Source organism: Notothenia rossii (assembly GCF_949606895.1).
Source record: "Notothenia rossii genome assembly, chromosome: 5".
Lineage (NCBI taxonomy): Eukaryota > Metazoa > Chordata > Actinopteri > Perciformes > Nototheniidae > Notothenia > Notothenia rossii.
Genome location: NC_136903.1, coordinates 50,167,896 through 50,190,909, shown reverse-complemented (window position 1 = coordinate 50,190,909; position 23,014 = coordinate 50,167,896). Strand labels below are relative to the sequence as shown.

General features: G+C 41.4%; 1 protein-coding gene across 1 annotated transcript; it reads left to right on the top strand.

Moving 5' to 3' along the window:
• Positions 1-450: 450 nt before the first annotated feature.
• On the top strand, positions 451-22,995 carry camk1ga (calcium/calmodulin-dependent protein kinase IGa). The gene is made up of 13 exons (XM_079681895.1): positions 451-1,071; positions 2,475-2,586; positions 14,128-14,253; positions 14,412-14,486; positions 14,839-14,977; positions 15,077-15,200; positions 16,543-16,618; positions 16,864-16,976; positions 20,294-20,372; positions 20,442-20,529; positions 21,794-22,011; positions 22,144-22,239; positions 22,358-22,995. Exons 2-12 carry the CDS (start codon positions 2,501-2,503, stop codon positions 22,205-22,207), a joined length of 1,188 nt encoding a protein of 395 aa, XP_079538021.1. The 5' UTR covers positions 451-1,071; positions 2,475-2,500; the 3' UTR covers positions 22,208-22,239; positions 22,358-22,995.
• Positions 22,996-23,014: the final 19 nt, after the last annotated feature.

The window sequence follows — 23,014 nt, the reverse complement described above, 5'->3', positions numbered from 1 at the left end:
CAGATTTGGGGAAATTGGTCCGTGCGCAAAGCATTGTGGGGATTTGAAGGACGCGAAGTCTACCCATGTGCAGCCTCGAAATTACCCTCAAACCAACGACACGGCCTTGATGGAATTCCAAGTATGCTGGAGATTGGAACAGTCCTTCGGCGGCACTCGATGACGTAGTATCCTTGAAATATTGGCTTGGAAGCGAGTTTCCTCGCGATTGAGAAATGGCCTGTTACTGAGTTTAGGCTAGTTAGCTAGCAGGTTTATTGTTTTGGGTGCAGTCACTTTTGCCTCACTTGCTGTTCAAATAAATGTTGAAAGAAAAAGTAAATATGTTTACAGTTCTGTTTTCATATGGGTGTTGAGAGATGTCTCCATATATTTAGTCCCTAATTTTGTTCTCAAAGTGCACCAGATTGATGCATTTAACTTCCGGGGGTGCATGCCCCCGGACCCCTCTAGAGGAGGTGAGGTCCACCACCTGCCCACACCCCCTGTTAAATTGTCTCACCCACATTGACGATGCTTCCTACGCCCAGTCAGGCAAATTGGGTCCAAATGTTATTGCATCAATGATCTGTTAAAATGAATAAATATATGCCTGTAACTATTTTGCTCTAGGCAACTCAAGGGCTCAGGTAGTGTGATTACTATATTAATAATGGTCCAAAATAACATTAAATGCATATGTTTTTTTGTTAAGTAACATACTTTCGTTGCCGGCCGGCCGATACATGCCGCGCATTAAGTTCCTCCCAGTCCGCATTAAGTTTCCTCCCAGTCCGCCCCTGTTATTAGCTAAATCTCTTAAAATTGTTGAATGGACATAAACTCAAATCAAGTGGAGAATGAACTATAATGAACACATTTATTGGCAAGAATTGTGTTTCAGTTTAATCAAAGGGGAACAACTTTGTAGATGGCATGAGGCAGTTGTCAAGGGTCTTTAAATGCAGCACGGTTGATTGACTGATGGCCGAGGCCCCGCCCCCCGCTCCTGAGCTCAGCAGCCTGTATTGTGTAGAGAAACAGTCAGGTGCCGCGGAAACCTCAGCGCTAACACCCTCCGCCGCCCGTCAGGTAAAAACTATTTTTATTACACCAAACAAAGTACATTTACTTTAAATGTAAGGTATTATGGATACAATTCGTTTCTCTTTGTTGTACAAATGTGCCTCATGCTCTCATCCTAATTGAGTTGTACCATTTAGCATCCTACCTAGGCTACATGTTTATTAGTAAACCCCCATAGACAGACCAACCTCCTCTTGACTTTAGACAAACTGCATTTCAACACAGGCTACTGTCAGTTCTTTACACGCTTTTCCCTGTTTGCTGGATTTTAGTATGCTTGTCTGTATATCTATCATTATATATCATCACACCTTGGTTCCCTTAATCATTTAATATTATAATAATATTGAAACAAATGTTTGACGTTTTAGTAGCTTGAAGAGTCTTAAGCAGCATTATAGCTTTAGGAAACAAAACAACTATTTTAGAGCAGGACTAAATTAGAGTTAAAGATATGTGCCAAATGGACAAATGTTCTTGTCTTATAAAGTTGAAGAATTCAGCGAACATATATATTGTGAATTATCACCTGATGATTATTTTTAAAAAGAAAGTAGTATATAATCAGAATGTAATCTCATAAATGTGAAAATGTTTTTCTGAAACATTGTCTTTCATTATTTTCATAATTTCAATGTCAATGTTTGGACGTGTCGCTGCATTTCAAATCATATTTATATCATGAAATTGTAAGGCAGAGTTCATTGGCCTTTCAATTCTAGGATATAATTGACCCAGTGTTTGTCCTGTCAGGGAATCAGCCTCTAATCTGTTCCCACAAACAGGGTGAGCACAGGTGGAAGGAGGGAGGGCAGGACGATAGGCTGGGAAGATTTATTAACCACTGCTTTTCACCTCTCTAATCTCCTGGCTTCTTGAATCGTGTGTAACTGATAGGTACAAATAGGCTTTACCCAGTCAGGGACTGACCTGAGTCTTAGAAATGTGATTGTTTATGTAAGCAAAACAGGTGGGGGGCTAGGAAACTGGGAATGGTGAGGGAGAAAGGCTTAGGACCCCCTCCCCTAATGACTTTGTTTATCAGGTATGTTTGACCATATCAAAGAAGGTGATTACAAAACATGTGTGTTTTCTGATCAGCTCCCCCTTTGAACAGCACACAACCTGCAATTATATGAATGAAGTGATGAATAATACGGCCGGAGATGCTGAGATGAAATGATGAATCAAATTCGGTTTGATTAATTTAGAAACATGTAAAAGGTATATACTACTTAACTCAGTGTGTAGTAAAACACATAATGCCAAGATGCATAAATTCACAGAATACGATTTTCTTTAGGGCTTAACTTTAGCTTAGCACATTCATGTGGGGACAGATAATGCATCATGAAGTCTCCCTGTTTCTTTATTAAATGTGTAAATCAGTCTTGTCATCTGTGCTTCAGGAGTCTACGGCAACGTCAGAGCCAGAATGAGGCGGAAGGAGATCATCTGCAGCTGGAAGAAAAGCACCAGTAATATCAGAGATGTGTTCGACTTTAAGGGGAAAATGGGATCGTAAGTACAGCCTTTTACGTGTGTGAAAATGGCCTTGCTAACAAGTGACTAGATGGGATACAGAGGTTATTAGCAAAGTTAAGTGTAAAACCCAGGGAAAATCCTTCACTCAGTGACCCATAACTCCAAAGACACTTTGGAGTCATGCGGCCATGGTTTAGTCCATATACAGTTAGCTTTTTCTTCTGTTATAAAATGTATATGTCAATTCAAAGATCATGAATCATAAAAATGGGTTAATTTTTGTGGATTATCTTGCTGAACAAAACACATAAGAATAATTATATTGGTTGTTTGTTAAGGCAATCAGGGAGATGCTGCCAACAGGTTGTAGTGTATTGGAATTCAACTTTAATACCATTTGTGGATGGTAATTGGCACAGACAGGAAGTGAGCTGTGTGCTGCAATGGGAACTTTATGTGTCCATGTCAATTTACCAGTCATGAGAATCATTAGCCAATGAAGAAAACATTGTGCAATGTCTTCTGGCACGGCACAGACAGAAAGGGGCAAAACAATTATGCTATTTAGATGCATTATAGCAAAGGTAGAATCTAATATGCTTGGGGTTGACCCAGCGTTTCCGCCAGGGGGGCGTCTTGCCGTCATTTGACGCCCTTATTCAGCTCGGGATGCCCTGGGCCCTCATTTATAACGCAGTGAGTAGGATTCACGTGGGAAGGTTGCTTACGTAGCCTAGTAGAAATCCAAAAAATAGATTTTGGTTATTTTGGGGAGGTCGAGATAAATCATATAGTTTGGTGAATGCAGTTTGAAACAGAGTAGCAGCATGGAGGTCGGATCGTCACCAAAATAAATAAATAAGTGGTTCGAAAAAGGTTAATGACAAAATAAATACACATAGCCTTCCTCAGGCAGTGTGTTTGTACCGGGACAGGAGACACCCCTTGATGAGAAACTGTAAGAAATGATCGGGGAATCCCTCCGGAGTGGAGTCATGACACGACTGGATCTGAATTATGTTTTTGCACAATTTGGGCGCGACGAGCAGTGAGAGTGGAGCACAAACCACCAAATACAAAAAAATCATTCAGATCCAGTCGTCATGACTCCACTCCGGAGGGATTCCCCGATCATTTCTTACAGTTTCTCATCAAGGGGGTGTCTCCTGTCCCCGGTACAAACACACTGCCTGAGGAAGGCTATGTGTATTTATTTTGTCATTAACCTTTTTCGGACCACTTATTTATTTATTTTGGTGACGATCCGACCTCCATGCTGCTACTCTGGTTCAAACTGAATCCTACGCACGGCGTTATAAATGAGGCCCCTGGTCTGGCGGAAACACTGTGTTGACCCATACTACTTGAACTTGAGACTTGTTTCATATCACCAGTCACAGTAAGAATGCTATTAACACCTGCTGTTAGGTTACCTGTAGGTGTCGACTCCTCAGAGCTGTCTTGCAAAGCTACTTAAAACCCTGTGTGTGTGTGTGTGTGTGTGTGTGTGTGTGTGTGTGTGTGTGTGTGTGTGTGTGTGTGTGTGTGTGTGTGTGTGTGTGTGTGTGTTTGTGTGTGTGTGTGTGTGTGTGTCCTAGTTCCTGAGCACTGACGTAAGAACGGGAACATCCTAGCACCACTTCATTATACGATTAAAAGCCTGACTCATTTAATTGCTGGATGAGTGCACCATATGAAGGGGGGTGTGTGAACAGGTATACCTAGGTGTGTGTTTGTGCCAACATTGTTAATCAATTAATGGCGTACTTACACTACTTAGCAAAGAGGCATTCAGTTTTCAATCAAAGGGGCACTGTATAATGCCTGGCCACATGCTCCAGATAAATAAGGGCAGCATTTTACTTTACGTTGAGAAGCCAACAGCACGGCAAGAATACACAAAAGTAGACGAAACTGAATTATAGCTGAAAGGCGGTCAAAATAAGACTGCTGTCTTGTAATTTTCACTGGTGGCACTGCCTATAGTTTGCCACCTGTGTGTAGCCGACTGTTTTCCCGCCTCCCAGCCACTAGAACACCAGAGAAACCTTCAGTTAGTGGCTGCAGCAACTCCAACCCAGCGCAGGAAGTCAGTGTTCTGGGGCCTCATTTATAACGCCGTGCGTAGGATTCATGTGGGAAGGTTGCTTACGTAGTAGAAATCCCAAAAATAGGTACAGAAATGTTCAGACATTTTCCGATTCACCAAACATTGCGTACCGGCGAGGAGAGTGCGTACAGCACTTCCTACGCCGGTTTCCCTTTTATAAATCACAATCGACTTGAAATGTAGTGCAGCTTTTGCGGGCTTCACGTAACGCCCATATTTGCCTATTAATAGTCAAAGAAACGCCCAATCATTCATTCATTTTGACTGACTTTATGAAGAAGATAGCAGGAAATGACGACAGAACAGCTAAAAAATACATCTCACACCGTGTCAGATTTTTGTTATTTTGGGGAGCTGGAGATAAATCATATTGTTTGGTGGATGCAGTTTGAACCAGAGTAGCAGCATGGAGGTCGGATTGTCGCCAAAATAAATAAATAAGCGGTCAGAAAAAGGTAGCCTACCGGGGACAGGAGACCCCCCCTTGATGAGAAACTGTAAGAAATGATCGGGGAATCCCTCCGGAGTGGAGTCATGACGACTGGATCTGAATTATTTGTTTTTATTTGGCGGTTTGTGTCCCAGCTGTCAATCAGCTGTGCGCAGCGTCTCCACTGCAGCAACTCTATATCCACCAGTTAAAGGAAATACAACTAATGTGTTGTGTTATATTAGCTGTAAAATTTACCAAATCAGGGGGGTATACTAAGAAGCAGGATTTTCGCTTAGCCGGCTAACTTCAGGGAAAACTCTGGGTTTCCGGTCCTACGAAGCTGGTTCTCTTTTTAGCAGGCTAGATCTCCATTGTAACTTATGCTGTGTGGCTAACCTGCCCCGGAGCAGGTTAGGTTGCAGGCTAAGAGCTCAACTCAGTGAAAGCACTGCCTGCTGACCAATCAGAGCTCAGTGTGCAGAGTTTAAAGCGATCAAGTCATATTACAGGAGAAAGGAAATACAGAAAAGCTGCTGTTGGAGGAAAGACGGCCGGCAAAAATGACCGACTGTGTGAACGTGAACATTAATAGAATATCACCTCCCATCTTCAGAGCAATCTGACTATTATAACATTAGCGTTAAGAAAGCTTACTTAAATATCTGCCACAACATAAGTAACCGGATCCGAGTAACATCAAGTACAGTCCGCGGCATATCACATCGTAATGTATCATATATTTCCTTATCTGAGTCAGCTGAGCCGTATCTGGCTGTGCAACACTAACAGTATCACATACTGTATGCAGAAGTATTATTTTAAGCAACACATTAAGTTGACGAAACACTCGAGTCAAATGTAATTAAAGTCAGATCCACTCGTGTCTTAGACGGGGCAGTGATATCATAAACCTGTTAATGTACGCATTCAAACACTTTTTCTTTTACCAGCTGTATTCACCTTGCAGGTGCAGCTATGTGGCTTTTATCCTGGATACAGTTTTTAAGTCATGGATTTTTAAAGTTTAACTTCTTCATATGTTTAATATTATAGTTGACTTTTCATTCAGGAAGTGTGACGCTGCGCTGTCAGTACGCTTCTCCATGTTTGTGATTGGTCGAATGCTCCAAATACCACCCCTTTCATGTGAACGCGCACCTAACTAAACGTGATAGTATATAAAACCATGCTCGTATCTACAACCTATAGAAATGCAAAACGGCGTCAGTTTAGACGTAATTCTCTTTCTCCAAGTTATGTTTTTGTGTGCACTGAGGATTCTCAAACAGGCGTTTGTTTAATCATTTTATGATTGGCTTTAATCAATTTGTGAAAATGAATTCTTCATATATGATAAATGAGAGGTAACATTTTATTTATGGTATTATTTCCACATATTTCTCTCCATTCTTTCTTCTGCCAACGGTGTCGCAGTTTCTCGTCTCTCCCCTTTTTGTGCGTACGCATGGGTTAGCGTTTGCGTGGTGGACCGCACGTTTTCCCGTCAAGTACGTAGAAACTGACGTACGCCATTTTTTGAGCGTATATCCCTTTTATAAATGAGCCCCCTGGTCTATAAGCCCTGACACACCGATTATACAACGGGTCAGTGACCAAGATGGGCATCTGTCGGCCATCTGCAATTTTTACACACTGCCTACATCTTCATCAGAGCTGTTATAGAGAGTTAGTTCCTTGCCTGCAGGCACAGAAAGTGTATGATTGTAGGCCATGGGCTGAACTCTTTGCGTTGTGTTCAAATGCAACTTTTTGGCAAAGACGCAGATAATGTGACCCCCTGGATCAGACAATTGGCTCTGAGGTTTGGGCTGGCTTTTTTTATTGTATCAGTTTTTTTTGTATCAAGGACAGCCAAAATATCCCCAAAAGATTATTGGTGGCTAAAAAGGTTATAGGGTATGGGCTCCAGTGACATTTCTAGGTTATAAAAGTTGATAATTTATATAAGTGTGCTTTAATTCTATGATAAAAGTCTCAGTATGAGTCTAACCCTAATTCAGAACACAGTGTACAATACAAGTATTGCAACAGCGTTTTAATATATGTATTGAGTCTCCTTTATTGGGATTGAGAGGTTAGGGTTAGAGCTGCAGTGTAAATCAAGCCTCAAGAAAGTGATATATACATACAATTTTGTGGTGATCAAATGGTGGTTGTACAACTTCCGTGTCAGTCACGTGACGTCATTGGGCTCCAAAATATTTGTTCACAATGGCTAACATTGGCAAAGAAATGTCTGTAAATCACAAGATGCGATGAACTAAATCAACCACCCAGCACAAACACTTGAATAGCCCTTATTAAATCACTAGCTCCTAAGTGTGTCAAATGCACTAAAAGCTGAATCCAGAGTTATTTTCCCTCTCCATTAATTTGAGCTGTGACGGAGTGGAGGCAGACAGGGCTTAAGGGAAACACAAGTGTGCATGTTCAGAGGGCCCAGGTCCCCCAATTATCATCAGAACAGATGCTTGACTTTTATTTATAGCCAATCACAGCACAGTAGGGCAGATCCGGCTGCAGTCAGGTTGCATTGTGAAAATCATAGGAGAGCAGAATATAAAAATCATAAAGTTAAAGGAGGTGGAATGGTTTGGTGTGTGAGTGAAAGCTACCTTCTGATTGCTTAGTGGAAAGATTTGAGGTGGTACCTAGATGGTGTGGACTGATCCCGATGGTAGCATAGAACTTGGTGAACTTTTTTCAAATCTGGTTAAAACTATTCTTTATTTAGACGTCATCAGCTCGCGCATCACAGAATGTAAACAACACTGTATAGAGCTCATTTACCAACGAACATTTTTACTAAAGACCGGGCAAAAAGTTGGGGGAAACTATTCTGCACCCCGTGCAACTGTGTGTTGCAGCATAAGAGAACATCGACGGTGGCGACCCACTTTGATTCATTCAAACATTCGAAAATGCTTTCTGCTGCTGCGGACAAGAAAGCCATTCAACTCCCGTTCACCGAGGGATCAACCTCCAAAACCCTTTCGAGGGCTACAAGAAACGAAGTGAGTAGCCTACAAGATTGAAGCTGGTCAGATAACGAACGAGTAAATGAAAACAGAATGAGGCGGAGAAGTGTGTGTGTGTGTGTGTGTGTGGGGGGGGGGGGGGGTGTGTGTGTGAGGTTAAAATAGCCCAATTGCTTTTACAATAAATAAACATTGAATGTGTTTAATTGAATGGTAAAGGGGTTTAACGTTAGTGGCAGGTTGTGTGTGAGAGACAATAAATAAGACAGCCCAATATTTAAAAAAATTGTTATTCTTTCCCCCCGCATTTTTAGCATATTTCGCAACTTTCCGCATATTTCCTAACTTATCGCAATTTCACCGCATAAAATCACATAAAACCCCGCATGTTTAATCGCATAATCAAGGATTTTAGCCCGCATAATCAAGGAATTTAGCCTGCATAATCAAGGATTTTTGCCCGTGTTTTTCTGGAGGGTCTACCTTATACATCCATGAGCAGAGCCGACAGGCAGGAAGACTCGAGCACACAGCTCGCACTTCATTATAATATATAAAAAAAGAACACCATGCGTGTCATGATGGCACATAACAGCTCACGGCCGCAGATTACTCCGGGTCCCAGACCCCCCCATACCCCAAAAATATTTTTATTGCAGATCTACATGAAATGTAGACATGAAATCACTGACAAATATATACTGTATTCAACTTCATTAAAACGTTATTAACGTGCCTAAACTCAGTAATTCACTAAAAATATTTATATTTTAATGGAGCCTCGTCGGCAGATCAGGATGCCAAAGCGTAGCGGATCCCGTTGTTACCGTTTTTTAAACAGTCTGAATGAAACGGCAGCTCTCAGCTGTGTATTTACACAACTAATGGCCCATCAACCACAGCTCTCTCCCCCCCCCTCCCCCCCTGATCTTTCTTCTCCAGCAGCTAAATTAACTGTAGGTTACTCTGAGTGACAAGCTTACAGTAGACACAACACTGTCATTGCAAGTGACCCTCAGTTAGTTGACTTTTATGTTCAACTGCTAAATGTGTTACTGATAAAAAAGGGCTTCTGCTGTACCTAATTACCTTAACACTAGAACCGCCAGAGGTTTTTGTATAGGCCTACCTAAACCCGTCAAATCCCGCTATTAGAATGCAATTTTTAACAACATAGGGTGCTACATAACACACTTTCAGGAAAAGTCACGGACTGGGAGACTTTAATATTTTATTGAAAAAAAGTTACATTGCACACACACAACAGTGTTGTGTGTGTGCAATGTAACTGTTGTGACAACACACATCACACAAATTGACCCGATTGGTGGTTCTAGTGTTAAATAAACTCACTAATTAATGAAACTAGTTCAATACGCATTATTCTTATTCTTATCATTCTTTATGAGCGCAGAAATAGTCTTAAAATCAGATCTGTTTTTTAAATGAAATCTGACGGCAGGCAGTTAGCTCTGATCACCTATGATAAATGCGCCACACCTAATCGCTGGGCATTCAGCCACAGAGCTCCCTCTATACAAATCAAACTGTAGACGGTGTGAAAGCACCTATTGTTTTAAATAATGGTCGGAATGTGACCTGTGAGCCTTCTGAATTACCGTGGGACAGCACATTCTAAACTAAAATGTTCAATCAATAAAGACATCTTATCTTATCTTAATAATATCTTCATATTAATAATAATAATAAATCATACAGTATGTGTCCGAAAGGGAGCAGGAGGAAGCAAACACAAAAATATAAAACAAATATACTGCATATTAAAGCAAACGATTGTAAAGGTAAAAGTATGAGCATAACAAATAAAGAAGTGTAATCTAAACATTTACATTATTATGATTATTTAATATATAAAGACTATATATTATTGAATTACAAGATTAGATATACTTTAGTATAGTATCTAAAATATTGACGTGTTCAAATGCTCTTCAAAACACAACTGAAAGTCCATGAAACTTGTCTTTCTGTATTTGTGAATGAAGCGCCATCTCCTGGTTAAAACCTGAAATTAAAAATCTGGCAACGCCCTCTTGGAAAATAGTGGGAGGGCTTAACATTCCGCTATACTGGTTTTAGGCAGGTCGTAGGCAGGAAGCTGTAAGCAGGAGTCTGAAATGAAGTGCTACATCTGTACATGTAATTGTTTACAGCTCCTGTACATTTTGTACTTTTTTTTCTGGGTTTATATCCTAAGTATTTTGTGTGTGTGTTTTGTATTATCTGTATGTGTTCTATGGTCAGAGTTAATACATATCTTGAAATGATAATGCTAGCACAGATTAGATTCTGATGCTTTACCTGGGAAGGTATTTAAAAGGGTTTGATTACAAAATCAATATCTGAATAGAGAAATTCTTAATTTAAGTCATGGTGTTTATTTCAAATATATTGAAGACATGAATATATATATATGGACAAGTGTTTATATTGAAGACAGAAAAGGGCATTAACAATTGTGTGTGTGTTGTATCAAATGGTTAAGGACATTAACAATTGTGTGTGTGTCAAATGAATAATAGATTCTGGCAAGACCCGCCAAACGAGCAGCTAAGGATTTCGTTGTTCATCATTTCTCCTGTTTTGCAGGAATACTATCTGTCATCGCGCCCTGCATAGCGGGGCGTGTTACAGAAACATCATGCTTTCGGGCTGTTTTTCTGCAAAGGGACCAGGACGACTGATCCGTGTAAAGGAAAGAATGAATGGGGCCATGTATCGTGAGATTTTGAGTGACAACCTCCTTCCATCAGCAAGGGCATTGAAGATGAAACGTGGCTGGGTCTTTCAGCATGACAATGATCCCAAACACACCGTCCGGGCAACGAAGGAGTGGCTTCGTAAGAAGCATTTCAAGGTCCTGGAGTGGCCTAGCCAGTCTCCAGATCTCAACCCCATAGAAAATCTTTGGAGGGAGTTGGAAGTCCGTGTTGCCCAGCGACAGCCCCAAAACATTGTGTGAAAACCTTGTGAAGACTTACAGAAAACGTTTGACCTCTGTCATTGCCAACAAAGGGTATAACAAAGTATTGAGATTAACTTTTGTTATTGACCAAATACTTATTTTCCACCATAAATATATTCTTTAAAAATCAAACAATGTGATTTTCTGGAATTTTTTTTCTTCTCATTTTGTCTCTCATAGTTCAGGTATACCTAGGATGAAAATTACAGGCTTCTTATCTTTTTATGTGGGAGAACTTGCACAATTGATGGCTGACTAAATACTTTTTTGCCCCACTGTATCTGTCACGATCACAGGTACAGATCAGAACCCAATAGCACGACACAGATACAACCAGTGTTTAGCAATGTTCAGTTAATCAGGTCAGGGACAGGCAGGGTCAAAACCAGGAAATCCAGCAGTAAGGCAAACAAATCCGAAAAGGGGCAGGCGGAACAGGGCTCAGAACCAGGTGATCCGTCCGACAGGCAACCAAATCAGGCAGGAACTCGAGGTCCGAATACAGGCAGGCAGGGGTCAAAACCGGGCAGGACAATAATCTAGGGAATAGAATAACAAACACTGGAGAGCTTGGCAGAAAAGACAAGACAATCTGGCAAAGGACAAGTGATGAGGGAATGAGTAACAGGTGAGGGGAAGGCAGGGCCGGCCCTTGGCATAGGCAGTATAGGCGAATGCTAAGGGCATATCAATCAATGGGGGGCGCCAACATTTAAAAAAAAAGAAGAAAAAAAAAGTTAGAAATAAAAGATAAATAAATAATATTTTATTTCATAACAACACAATTTCCCGATTTTGAATCAACAAAGTACATCTTATTATCTTATACTAACAGAACTACACCTATATTGCGGACAGCGCCCATAAACTATGGCACCCCCCCCCAAATCAAGTTGAACCGCCCCAGTAAAAACCAGGGGCCGTATTCACAAAGGATCTTAGGGCTAAAAGTAGCTCCTAACTGGCGAATTTAGGAGAAACTCCTAAACATAATGGGCGTGTCAGTCTTAAATGTAGGTCTCCTAATTTTATTCACTAAGAGCAATTCACAAAGTATTTTAGGCCTAAAAGTAGCACCTAAGTTTAGGAGAGCTTACAAGTCCTCGAGAGGATTCCTAACTCAGTAAGACCTATTCACAAAGAATCTGAAAATGGCTGCGAGACGAAATGTTTTGGAGACAATGGAAGACTGTGAATTGATCAAGAGATATAGGCAAAATCGTGAGGGTATCAAACTTGTTGTAGAATTAGTGCGGGATGCAATAAAATCCCCGACTAACAGGAATAACCCGATTAGTCCGGAAATAAAAATGTTGGCAACACTACGATATTTAGCAACAGGGAAAATGCAACTTTGCAATGCCGACGATTTAGGAATATCGCAAACATCAGTCAGCCGTGCCATAAACCAAACCATCAACGCGCTCTCTAGACCACATATCATCCAACAGTTTATCCGGTTTCCTTTGGACAATCAACAACTACACAGGATCAAAGCCAACTTCATCGCACTTGCAGGTATGCCCGGTGTGGTCGGTGCTATTGACGGGACGCACATAAAAATAATTGCGCCCTCAAAAGATGAGGACGTGTTCGTCAATAGAAAGAAAGTACATTCCATCAACACGCAGATTGTTTTCATTCATCATGATAGGGTGGCTTTAACGGCGGTATGGGCTGTTATTGAAAGTGTTTAAGTGCTGGAAATATGCTCATTGGATAATAGATTGCGGGGTGCTTTTAATTGCCTCCTTGATTTAATGCAATTTACGTATTTTTATTGTTTGCTCTCTCTCTTTAACGTGCATATACAACGTCATTATCGTGGTCTGCACAAACTTGTCATCATGCGTGTATTCTGCTAACTGCACTGTCCATAACTATTTGATAGGAATACATTTCTAGCCTAGGCTATTTCCTTGTTTTAGTGGGCTCGTTTGTGGGATGTTGCGGATGAGTTTCACCGAGACCGCCTGCTCTGAACAACCAATCACCGTACTGACCGCTTCTAAACTCATGCACGAGAATCGACGTAATCCATAGCAACGGCGCATCACTCTTAGTTCACTCTTAGTTCACTCTTAGTGATTTATCCTTAGTATGAGTAGGTCTCAGCGGCTTTGTGAATAACTTTTAAGAAAAAACTCCTACGTAAAATGTTTTAGCGCGAGTTAGGAGCACTCCTAGCGGTAAGATAAAATGCTTTGTGAATACGGCCCCAGAGGTTTATGTGAAATAGTAATTTTTTTTTAAATAATGCTTTTAGTGTGCAATTATAGGTTTTAATTTTGTATTTGTGTTAATTTAAAATAAATCAAACTCCCCAAAAAAGTATACAGCTTTTATTAACATTGGAATTTACTGTGTAAGCGGCCGCGGGGGGAGAGCTTTAGAGAACTCTCTCCTGAAAGACTGAGAGGCTCTGATAACCTCAGCTCAGTGAGGTAAAGGCACACCTTATTATAGTTATAAAAAAAATTAGAGAATAGATTTTCATCTATTCTCTTATAGTATAAAATACTATATGACAGTAAAAAGTTGTTATTAATAGAATACAGTTTAAAAGGGGAGTGATTTGTAAAATATCCATAAATAAAAAGAAAATCCGCTTACAGTTCTGTTTCATATGGGTGTTGAGAGATGTATCCATAGATCTCTTAATGTTGCCCTCAAAGTGCACCAGATTGATTTTTTAAACTTCAATATTAAAAAAAAAATCATCCCGGGGGAGCATGCCCCCGGACCCCAGAGGAGGTTAGGTCCACCCTCCACTTAAATCATGTTCAAATGGATAGGTTACTAAATACATTTGCACACATCTTGTGTCCATATATTTCTGTTTTGGTGGTCATGCCACAACCGTGCATGCATGCGTGAGTCATAGTGAGTGTACATTTTTTTTGGGGGGTGGCGCCAGCAAAAATCTTGCCTAGGGCAGCAAATTGGTCAGGGCCGGCGTGACCAGGTGAGGGAAGTGAGCTGATTGCAAGAGCCTGGAGGAAGGCACACTCTTCACTCTGTGTATTCTGTCCTCCCTGTTTTTGTGCAGGGGGTCCTTTTCCGAGGTTTTTATGGTGAGAGAGAAGAGAACAGGAAAAATGTACGCCCTGAAATGCCTGAAGAAGAAACATCTCGCTCATAGCAACCTCGAAAATGAAATCAATGTACTGAGAAGGTAAAAAGCACACACACACACACACACACACACACACACACACACACACACACACACACACACACACACACACACACACACACACACACACACACACACACACACACACACACACACACACACACACACACACACGCCTAATTCTCTTTCTCTTTCAGGATACAGCACGAGAATGTGGTAGGACTGGAGGATTTCTATGAGAGCCGGACACACTATTACCTGGTCATGCAACTGTAAGAGAACTCCTAACTGTCACAAACTATTACCTTGGTAAATCTAAATATTGACAATGGGTCTAATTGAGGGTAAAACAAATCTGCCAATAACAACAACATAGGGTTAGTGTGCTTCTTTTATGTATGGATGGCTTATAGTGTCTTTTCCCCCTTAAATTACTTTCACTCTAAAGTCAGAAAGGGATTCTAAATGTTGTGTGCATTATTTTGTACACATTTTCCCTCTTGGTATATTGTGGTGTGTGCGATCTTACACAAAGTTCTGAAGTGTGTGTGTGTGTGTGTGTGTGTGTGTGTGTGTGTGTGTGTGTGTGTGTGTGTGTGTGTGTGTGTGTGTGTGTGTGTGTAGGGTGTCAGGTGGGGAGCTGTTTGATCGCATTTTAGATAAGGGGGTTTACACCGAGAAGGACGCTAGCATGGTGATAAAGCAGGTGCTGCAGGCTGTCAGCTATCTGCACGAAAACAGCATCGTACACAGGGACCTTAAGGTGATACACAAAGAATACATCTGTACGTTTACAGCATTTTCTCTCTTTCCCTTTCTTTAACTTCCTTTTGATCTTCTTTGTCCCTCTGTCTGTGGTCAGCCTGAGAACCTGCTGTACTATAACACAGACGAGAATGCGAAGATCATGGTGAGTGACTTTGGTCTGTCGAAGACATTGGAGCACGGCGTGATGTCCACAGCCTGTGGTACACCGGGATATGTTGGTGAGTGATGGGTGCGGGGCAGACACGTACACTTCTTTTGAAAGCCACCTTGTTATTTATACCTGATATACAATTGTACATTTAAATAATACTACTACAAATTATGTTTTAATCTGGCAATATAATACAAGTGGTATTATTCAAGTTATTTAGTGACACAAATAAAACAAACCAATTAGATAGAATAGATAGAATCGGAGGAACCCCTCTTTAATGGTCACACATGCAGAGCACACAGCACACACAGTGACATGTGTTCTCTGCTTTTAACCCATCTTAGTACCAGGAGTCTAGTACTAGGAGCAGTGGGCAGCTATCGTACAGCGCCCAGGGAGCAATGGGAGTGAGGGGGAAGGGTGGTGTCCGATGCCTTGCTCAAGGGCATCGCGGCAGGGCCAAGGAGGTGAACTGGGAGTAGCAGTAGTACTCTACAAGTAGCAGTCCACACTCCATATTTAGGTATGTTCAGGGACTTGAACCAGCGACCCTACGGCTCACAGTCCAAGCCCCTACTGACTGAGCCACTGCCGGATATGTCTCTGCCTTTGACCCATCCCAGTGTTAGGAGCAGTGGGCTGCCATTATGTACGGCGCCCGGGGAGCAGTGCAGGGAAATGTGCCTTGCTCAGGGACACCTCGGTAGCACTTGGTCTTTCCCGGGACTTGAACTGGTGACCTTCCAGTTGCCAAGCCAAGACTTTGCTACCACCGCCCTTAATTAAATTAAGAGCTATCATTAAAGTTGCATCATATAGATTGCATGCTATTAAAATGTACAAGTGTAGACCGTACATCTGCTTCCTCAGCAAGGCAGTCTGAATCTCAGCATCTCTTACCAGTTCCTCCTGGAGGGTCCCAGCCCGAGGAGATACAGTATGCTTTGAGGTTCAAGGTTTTTTCTTTTGTCATACAAACATACTGTAGCTACAGTGTAGTTATGACGATGACAATCTTAGGTCACAGGCTCCGGCGAGATTTCATCCTAGGTTGTGACTAGGTCTGAACATCGCAGTCTGGAGCTATCGCCTCTGACATCGCAGCTCCTAGGTTTACTCACTCTGAACCATGATAAAGGTGGTGATTCTTGGAGGAGCAAACAGTCATATCAGATTTCATTAAAAAAATGTAGGGTTGAAGGGTGCATGTGCTTACAATTGTATACGTTGAAATGTTTGATACATGTTCAAATGTGTGAAATGCTTAATGTATTAGCAGTTATGAAGTACACATTGTTATTTGAAAAATAGAAGGAAAACAATACAATTAGAGATATCCATGGTAAAAGTATCTATATTGAATGTCTTCTTGCTTTGTTGGCTGAATTACTTTTGTGGTTCTACAGCCCCTGAGGTTTTGGCCCAGAGACCCTACAGCAAAACAGTGGACTGCTGGTCCATTGGAGTTATCACCTACATCCTGTGAGCATATTTCTGTTCTCTATCAAAACATAACACGTTACATGGCTGTGTGGAAACAACCAATACAACATTTAGATAATAACCTAAAGGTCAGGAGCCTGAGATTATACAGTAAATTCATTGATTTATTTTGTTAAGAAATCATATTCTTCTCATAAGTTTGACACCACAGTCACAGTAAAATATTTTTGATGAGGACAATTAATTGGGATTAGCTGAGTTAGCTTGCTGTGTCTGAGTTGCAGGCTCTGCGGCTACCCTCCATTCTTTGAAGACAACGAGACGCGTCTGTTTTCAAAGATCATGAGGGCTGAGTACGCTTTTCATTCACCTTTCTGGGACGATATCTCCGAGTCAGGTATGAAAACAGCAGCAAATATGAAAATCTCAGTCTTCACAAACAGCTTTGACATCTGATATCCCTGTCCTTTCTCTTCTGGTAATTGTACTGATTTGTATTCAATAGTGAAAAAAGCTCTAAAACAACAAACTGACTAACTGGTGAACCAGATAGTTCCCTAAATAATTGTGCATATTGGACATACATCATCAGTTGGCCAAATGAATGATAACGTTGCTCCATAACATCCTGCTGTACAAATAAGCAACTGAAGCTAATAAGGACCATGACCTGAAATGTGGCTAACTTTTTCATGCTAACTTTGAGTTATGACCTGTGTTCATTCTCATCAAGTTAATGTTGTTCTTTAAAAGCAGTTTGAGGATTCCTTTGTCTATTATTGAATAACAATCTTCTGTTACATAATTGGCTGATTGCTGATCTGTGATTGCTGATTACATGATTTTGGTTTCTTGGTAGGTTACCAAGAAACCAAAGTGCATCACAGCATGCACTGGGGCAAAAGATTCATTGACATAAGTCTAATGATATGTCAATGTCATCTATAAGCATGCATGCTTTTCTGTTTACACTCAAATATCTTGGTCATGATCCAGCTGACATTTAATAGGTCTCTTTTGAGTGTGGGCTCAATAACTTGTTGCTCTACAATAATTATAGTTATCCATCTAAGAAGAACAATGGAACTGGGCCACATGGCCCTGATGATAACACATGATAATATGTCCATGTTTTGTTCACAACTTGCTGGCTGCCCCCAAGTGAGCAAAATTAATCAGTTTTTATTCAAAACACTTTACTTGGACTTAATCTACTAAATCACTCGACTGCCAAGGCCCTGACACACCAAGCCGATTTCGCCCGTCGATAGATGTCTGGCCGTCGATGAGCGTCCTGTCGCCCTACTCAGATTGGTGTGTCCTGCACATGGATGTATAATAAGAACTGGATACTGCGTGGGAGGCGGGGCCTCGTTCATTCCTATGAGAGTTGCTCATTGGCGCATGAAGACAAAATGGCCCAACTTTTGAGAGAGCGAGACGTCACAAAAGTATTCATATAATCATATAATCCGTTCTTATTGTGCATCCATGGGTAAAGGTAAAACTCATGTAGTACTGAACATGTCACATTTCCCTCCTCACCTCATACCTCAAAGACCGTACCTACAGGGTAACTTGGAGAGGGTCCGAATAAGACCCTTGTCAATTAACTACAGGGGTCCCTCAGGGCTCTGTTCTTGGTTCCTCTTCTCCTTGTACACAAACTCGCTCAGATCAGTCATTAGCCCGCATTTTCATACCACTGCTACGCTGACGACACCCAATTGATTCTGTCCTTTCCCCGCTCAGAGACCCAGGTCGTCACACGCATTTCTGCTTGTCTAGCAGACATCTCTCAGTGGATGTCTGCTCACCACCTCAAACTCAACCTTGACAAGACTGAACTGCTTTTCCTTCCGGGAAAAGATTCTCCCACTCTTGGCCTAACAATCAACATCGTCACCTCTGTTGTTTCCCCGACTCAGACTGCAAGGAATCTGGGTGTGACCCTAGATAACAACCTGTCCTTCACTTCAAACATAGCTGCTTCAACCCGCTGCTGCAGATACACTCAGGAGGATACGACCCCAGCTGACCCAGAAAGCAACGCAGGTTCTGGTCCAGGCTCTCGTCATCTCTGGCCTAGACTACTGCAACTCCCTCCTGGCTGGTCTACCTGCATGTGCCATCCGACCTCTGCAGCTCATCCAGAATGCAGCTGCTCGTCTGGTCTTCAACCTTCCTAAATTCTCCCACACCACGCCGCTCCTCCGCTCCCTTCACTGGCTTCCAGTAACTGCTAGCATCCACTTCAAGACACTGGTACTTGCGTACCAAGCTGCGAATGGATCTGGCCCTTCCTACATCCAGGACATGGTTAAACTGTACACCCCAGCACGTGCACTCCGTTCTGCATCAGCCAAACAGCTCGCTGCACCCGCACTGCGAGGGGGACCCAAGTTCCCATCAGCAAAAACACGTGGGTTTGCTATCCTGGCTCCAAAATGGTGGAATGAGCTCCCCATCGACATCAGGACAGCAGATATTTTGCACATCTTCCGGGGGAGACTGAAAACTCATCTCTTTCGACTCCACTTCGATCGATAGAATTACTAACAAAGAATTGCTAACAAATCATTTATATACTAATAAAGGACTGGCTTATCTAAAGCCAGTTGAGTAGCACTTGAAATGTTTTAGCTCTATGAAACCTGATGTACTTATATGATTCTGTTTTCTTCAAGTCTGTATCTTGTTGGTCGAACGCACTTATTGTAAGTCGCTTTGGATAAAAGCGTCAGCTAAATGTAATGTAATGTAATTTCACATGAATGTGCTGGGCACAAATGTTCATACAGGGTAGTTTATTTAGTTTGAAAAAAAAAAATCAAACGATTTACAGACGTCTCTTTCCCAATGTTAGTCAATGGGAAAAAGTTTCCGGGCCCAGCGACTGATACGGAAGTGTAGTCCCGCTGTTTGGCCACAACCAATATTTTCCTCAGAGTCCGGCGCACGACGGGACCTAATACAAAAATAAATCCTGAATATAAATGCAAAAAGAAAATGAAATACATGTTTGAAAAGTGAACATGAAGATGAAGAGGAGGTGTTAAAGGCAAATAGATATTTTAAAACTAATGCATTACTGGATCTACTTTCCCTGCTGTTTTATTTCCTGTTATGTAGCTTAAGCATTAGCACAGTGCTGCCACTGAATGTTACATACCTCCACTCCACAGGAAGACCAACACATGAAAATGTCCAGAAACACTGGGACAGTGCAACATAATTAGTGAATTAGTTAACTTGGATAATTCAAATTAAACACCATGTTGTGTGTTTAAAAGCTATACAATGGTATAATGAATCAAAAGGAGTTCTGTTATCGAATCTTAATATGCTGTGTTGAACAGAACGGAACAAACATGTATACCAGTTATTCAAGGCTCAATGTTCCTCAAACATCCAAGCATTAGTCTTTCTGTGGATGGGTTTCAGCGCAGCTTTATTTTTCACATGACATACTTTCTTGGTTTTTCCTTTATCTGGTTTAAGGGTATCTTTTTTTTGGTCTTTACGTCTGAGTCCTGGCGCTCAGTTGTTGCCGTGTTTCGCTGAGGCCTAACAGTATAAAATGTATGTAACATTGAAAAGGATTCATACATTATTAAATTGAAGGTGACCAAATGGGTATATTTCTATGCTAACAGCAGGAGTACTTTTTCTATATATCGTCAACTAACAGATGACTATTCCATGTCTCAACAGCCAAAGACTTCATCAGGAATATGATGCATAAAAACCCCACAAGACGCTTCCTCACCGAGCAGGCACTCAGACACCCATGGTGAGTCCTCTCTGTCTGACACGCACGCACGCACACACAGATGATCTAATGTCATTGGCTTGATTGCAGGATTGCTGAAAACACAGCTAAAGACGTGGACATTTCTCAGTCTGTGTGTGAGCAGATGGAGAGAAGCTTTACCAAATCCAAATGGAAGGTGAGTCACACTTCCATTTATAAATAAAGCTTATGATGTCATATTTTAGCTTAAATTTCCCATGTCATGGCCATTTCTACTGATCATAATTCCATTGTTGAAGTCTACTAGAATAGATTTAAACTGTGCAATGTTCCAAACTCACATTGGTTTGTCATACAGCATCTCTGTATAGTATGTGTTTTCACTCTCTGTCCTAAACGGCTTGTTGGAGCTCCTGCCCCCCCCCCTCCCTGTGAGCCCGGTGGCCGTCTGCGAGACAGCAAAACCCAGCCCGAAACCAGCCCGAGCACACACACACACACGCAGCCTGGCTGGGAGTTTGTGTGTGTGCTCAAACACAAACTCCCAGCCTCGCAGCGTCCCGCCGTCTCAGGGAGGAGAAATCGGCGGAGCTGCAGCTGAGAAAAGATTGAGTGTGTGTCCCATCCTAGTGTTAGGAGCAGTGGACTAGTGTGTGGACTTAACGTAACGGCTCCACGGATTGGACCAATCGGTCCATTTGGGTATGGGCACGTCACTATACCCAAGAAGTAAACAATGGAAAAAGAGAAATCTCCAACGAGGCGTTCTGGGGCAGCATAGACAGGTCTTTTCTGTGTTCGAGTTTTATTCGCTACAGGGTGTACTTTGAGGGTTTGTGACTCTGCAGACCGTTTACATGCAGAAAAAGCTTCATCACACACAAGGGGACGGGTAAGAACCGGAAAAGCATGACATGGGCCCTTTAATAAGAACGTTTGAAACATATTGCGCCGATTACCAAACAAACAGTGATAAAAGGATTATGCTAAACAAGTTTTTAATCAACATTCAAATATTTGTTTTACACCATGACAACTTAGTGCTACAATTAAGCATTATATAACTATCAGAATGTAAATAAGCAGCGCAACAAAGGGAACACATATTTGAACTTTAGTAATCTAAGGAAAAAGTTTATTGGAAATTAAAGCTTCAAATACAAGTTGACAAATGCCATAAACTCTTTATTGACACTCTACTGTGTAAAGTTTCAAACTCTATTATATCATCTGATATTTGCTTTTATATTTAATAATGTCATTGAGACACAATAACTCTGTACTCATTTCATTTAATCTAATCTAATATAATTTTGAGGTTGAGTAAATGGTTCATGATTTAGTGACTTCTTTTATATAAAACCATCCTGTTCATGACAGGCTGTCCTGACTTACAGACACGTGTTATGGCATACGTAGCAGCGGTGTAACTCTCTTTTTGTATTTCACGTTTCCCACAGCAAGCCTTCCACGCAGCCTCAGTGGTTCACCACATGAAGAAACTGCAGTCGTCCCTTTCCGAGCCCCTCCCCCTAGATCCCTGCAGCCCTGAGGCCCTGGACCCGAACGGGAACCTGGTCCCGGGGGCCGGCAGTCCGTCCTGCAGCAGTGCTGAGGAGTCCAGAGAGGGCAAAGACTTCCTCTCAGAGACTGATGCTGCTTTCAGGCCCTCCAAGAGGTGGGAGCTGTTCCAGAGCCAGACAAATGTTGATATTGCAGTAACTGTATTTGTGTCAGGGGTCTGGGTTTCGAACAGTGACATATCGTCTATGATTATCTATAAATCTTTCCAAATTGTGGTGTGTTGCAGTGTGGACAAAGTGTCTCAGAGGAAGAACCCGCCCATTCAGTCTGGAGTGTGTTCTGTCATGTGATTGGCTGCCTAACCAAGATGAATCCCATGCAGGTAAAGAGTCATCGCTCTTGTTCAGAATAAAGATGTTAGTTAAATGACTCTTTAAAAACAACTTGTTCATATTAATAACTGATTTTCAAAAATGTGTGTTTTTTTGTTGGAATTGAAGCCACTCATTTCGTGGTATGAAGATGTTGACACTCAGCTTTTTCCTCTCTGCTGCGGTTTACACACATGGAGTATCTGCACTATAAAAAACACTTTCACAAGCAAGGCCTGTTTATAAGGAGAAGGAACAGAAACAACAGGAATTCATCATTTAGAATTCATACAATTTGTGTTACGCTGATTGTATTTATTTTTCTGTATATAACTGTAAATATGTCACTAAATACCATCAAAATGTATTTGTTTGGAAAAGATTCATGTGAGATATGCAAACGTATTACGGGTTCTATTTGACTGACGTGGCTGCTATGAAATGTAACAGCGTATTTTTATAAACTGAAACTTCAGAGTCATGTTGTTTGTGTGCTCTGTATCTTTTCTAATAGGCTATTCCTAATGCACTGTATATTCACCATACACTTACAGAATGTATGAGTGTACCTTTAACTTTTAAACATTGCAAAGGAGATTTTAGGGAAAGTATTGTTATGTTCAATTCATGCTGGATTATAATTCTGATTTCCATTTTACAAAAAGATGGTTTATTTGATTTATGAGATGAAACTTTGATTTCAGTGATATGTAAATGATCTGCTGTCTTGTTAAACAACTGAACTCATCAAGTGCCACACTCTGGAGGAAATATCTATCACCACTA

Bases quoted from the DNA above. Each gene is read 5' to 3' on its own strand.
- camk1ga (XM_079681895.1), top strand. From the start codon at position 2,501: ATGAGGCGGAAGGAGATCATCTGCAGCTGGAAGAAAAGCACCAGTAAT. The intron at 20,373-20,441 runs GTGAGTCCTCTC...GCTTGATTGCAG, and splicing joins CAGGCACTCAGACACCCATG to GATTGCTGAAAACACAGCTA. The intron at 20,530-21,793 runs GTGAGTCACACT...CGTTTCCCACAG, and splicing joins TTACCAAATCCAAATGGAAG to CAAGCCTTCCACGCAGCCTC.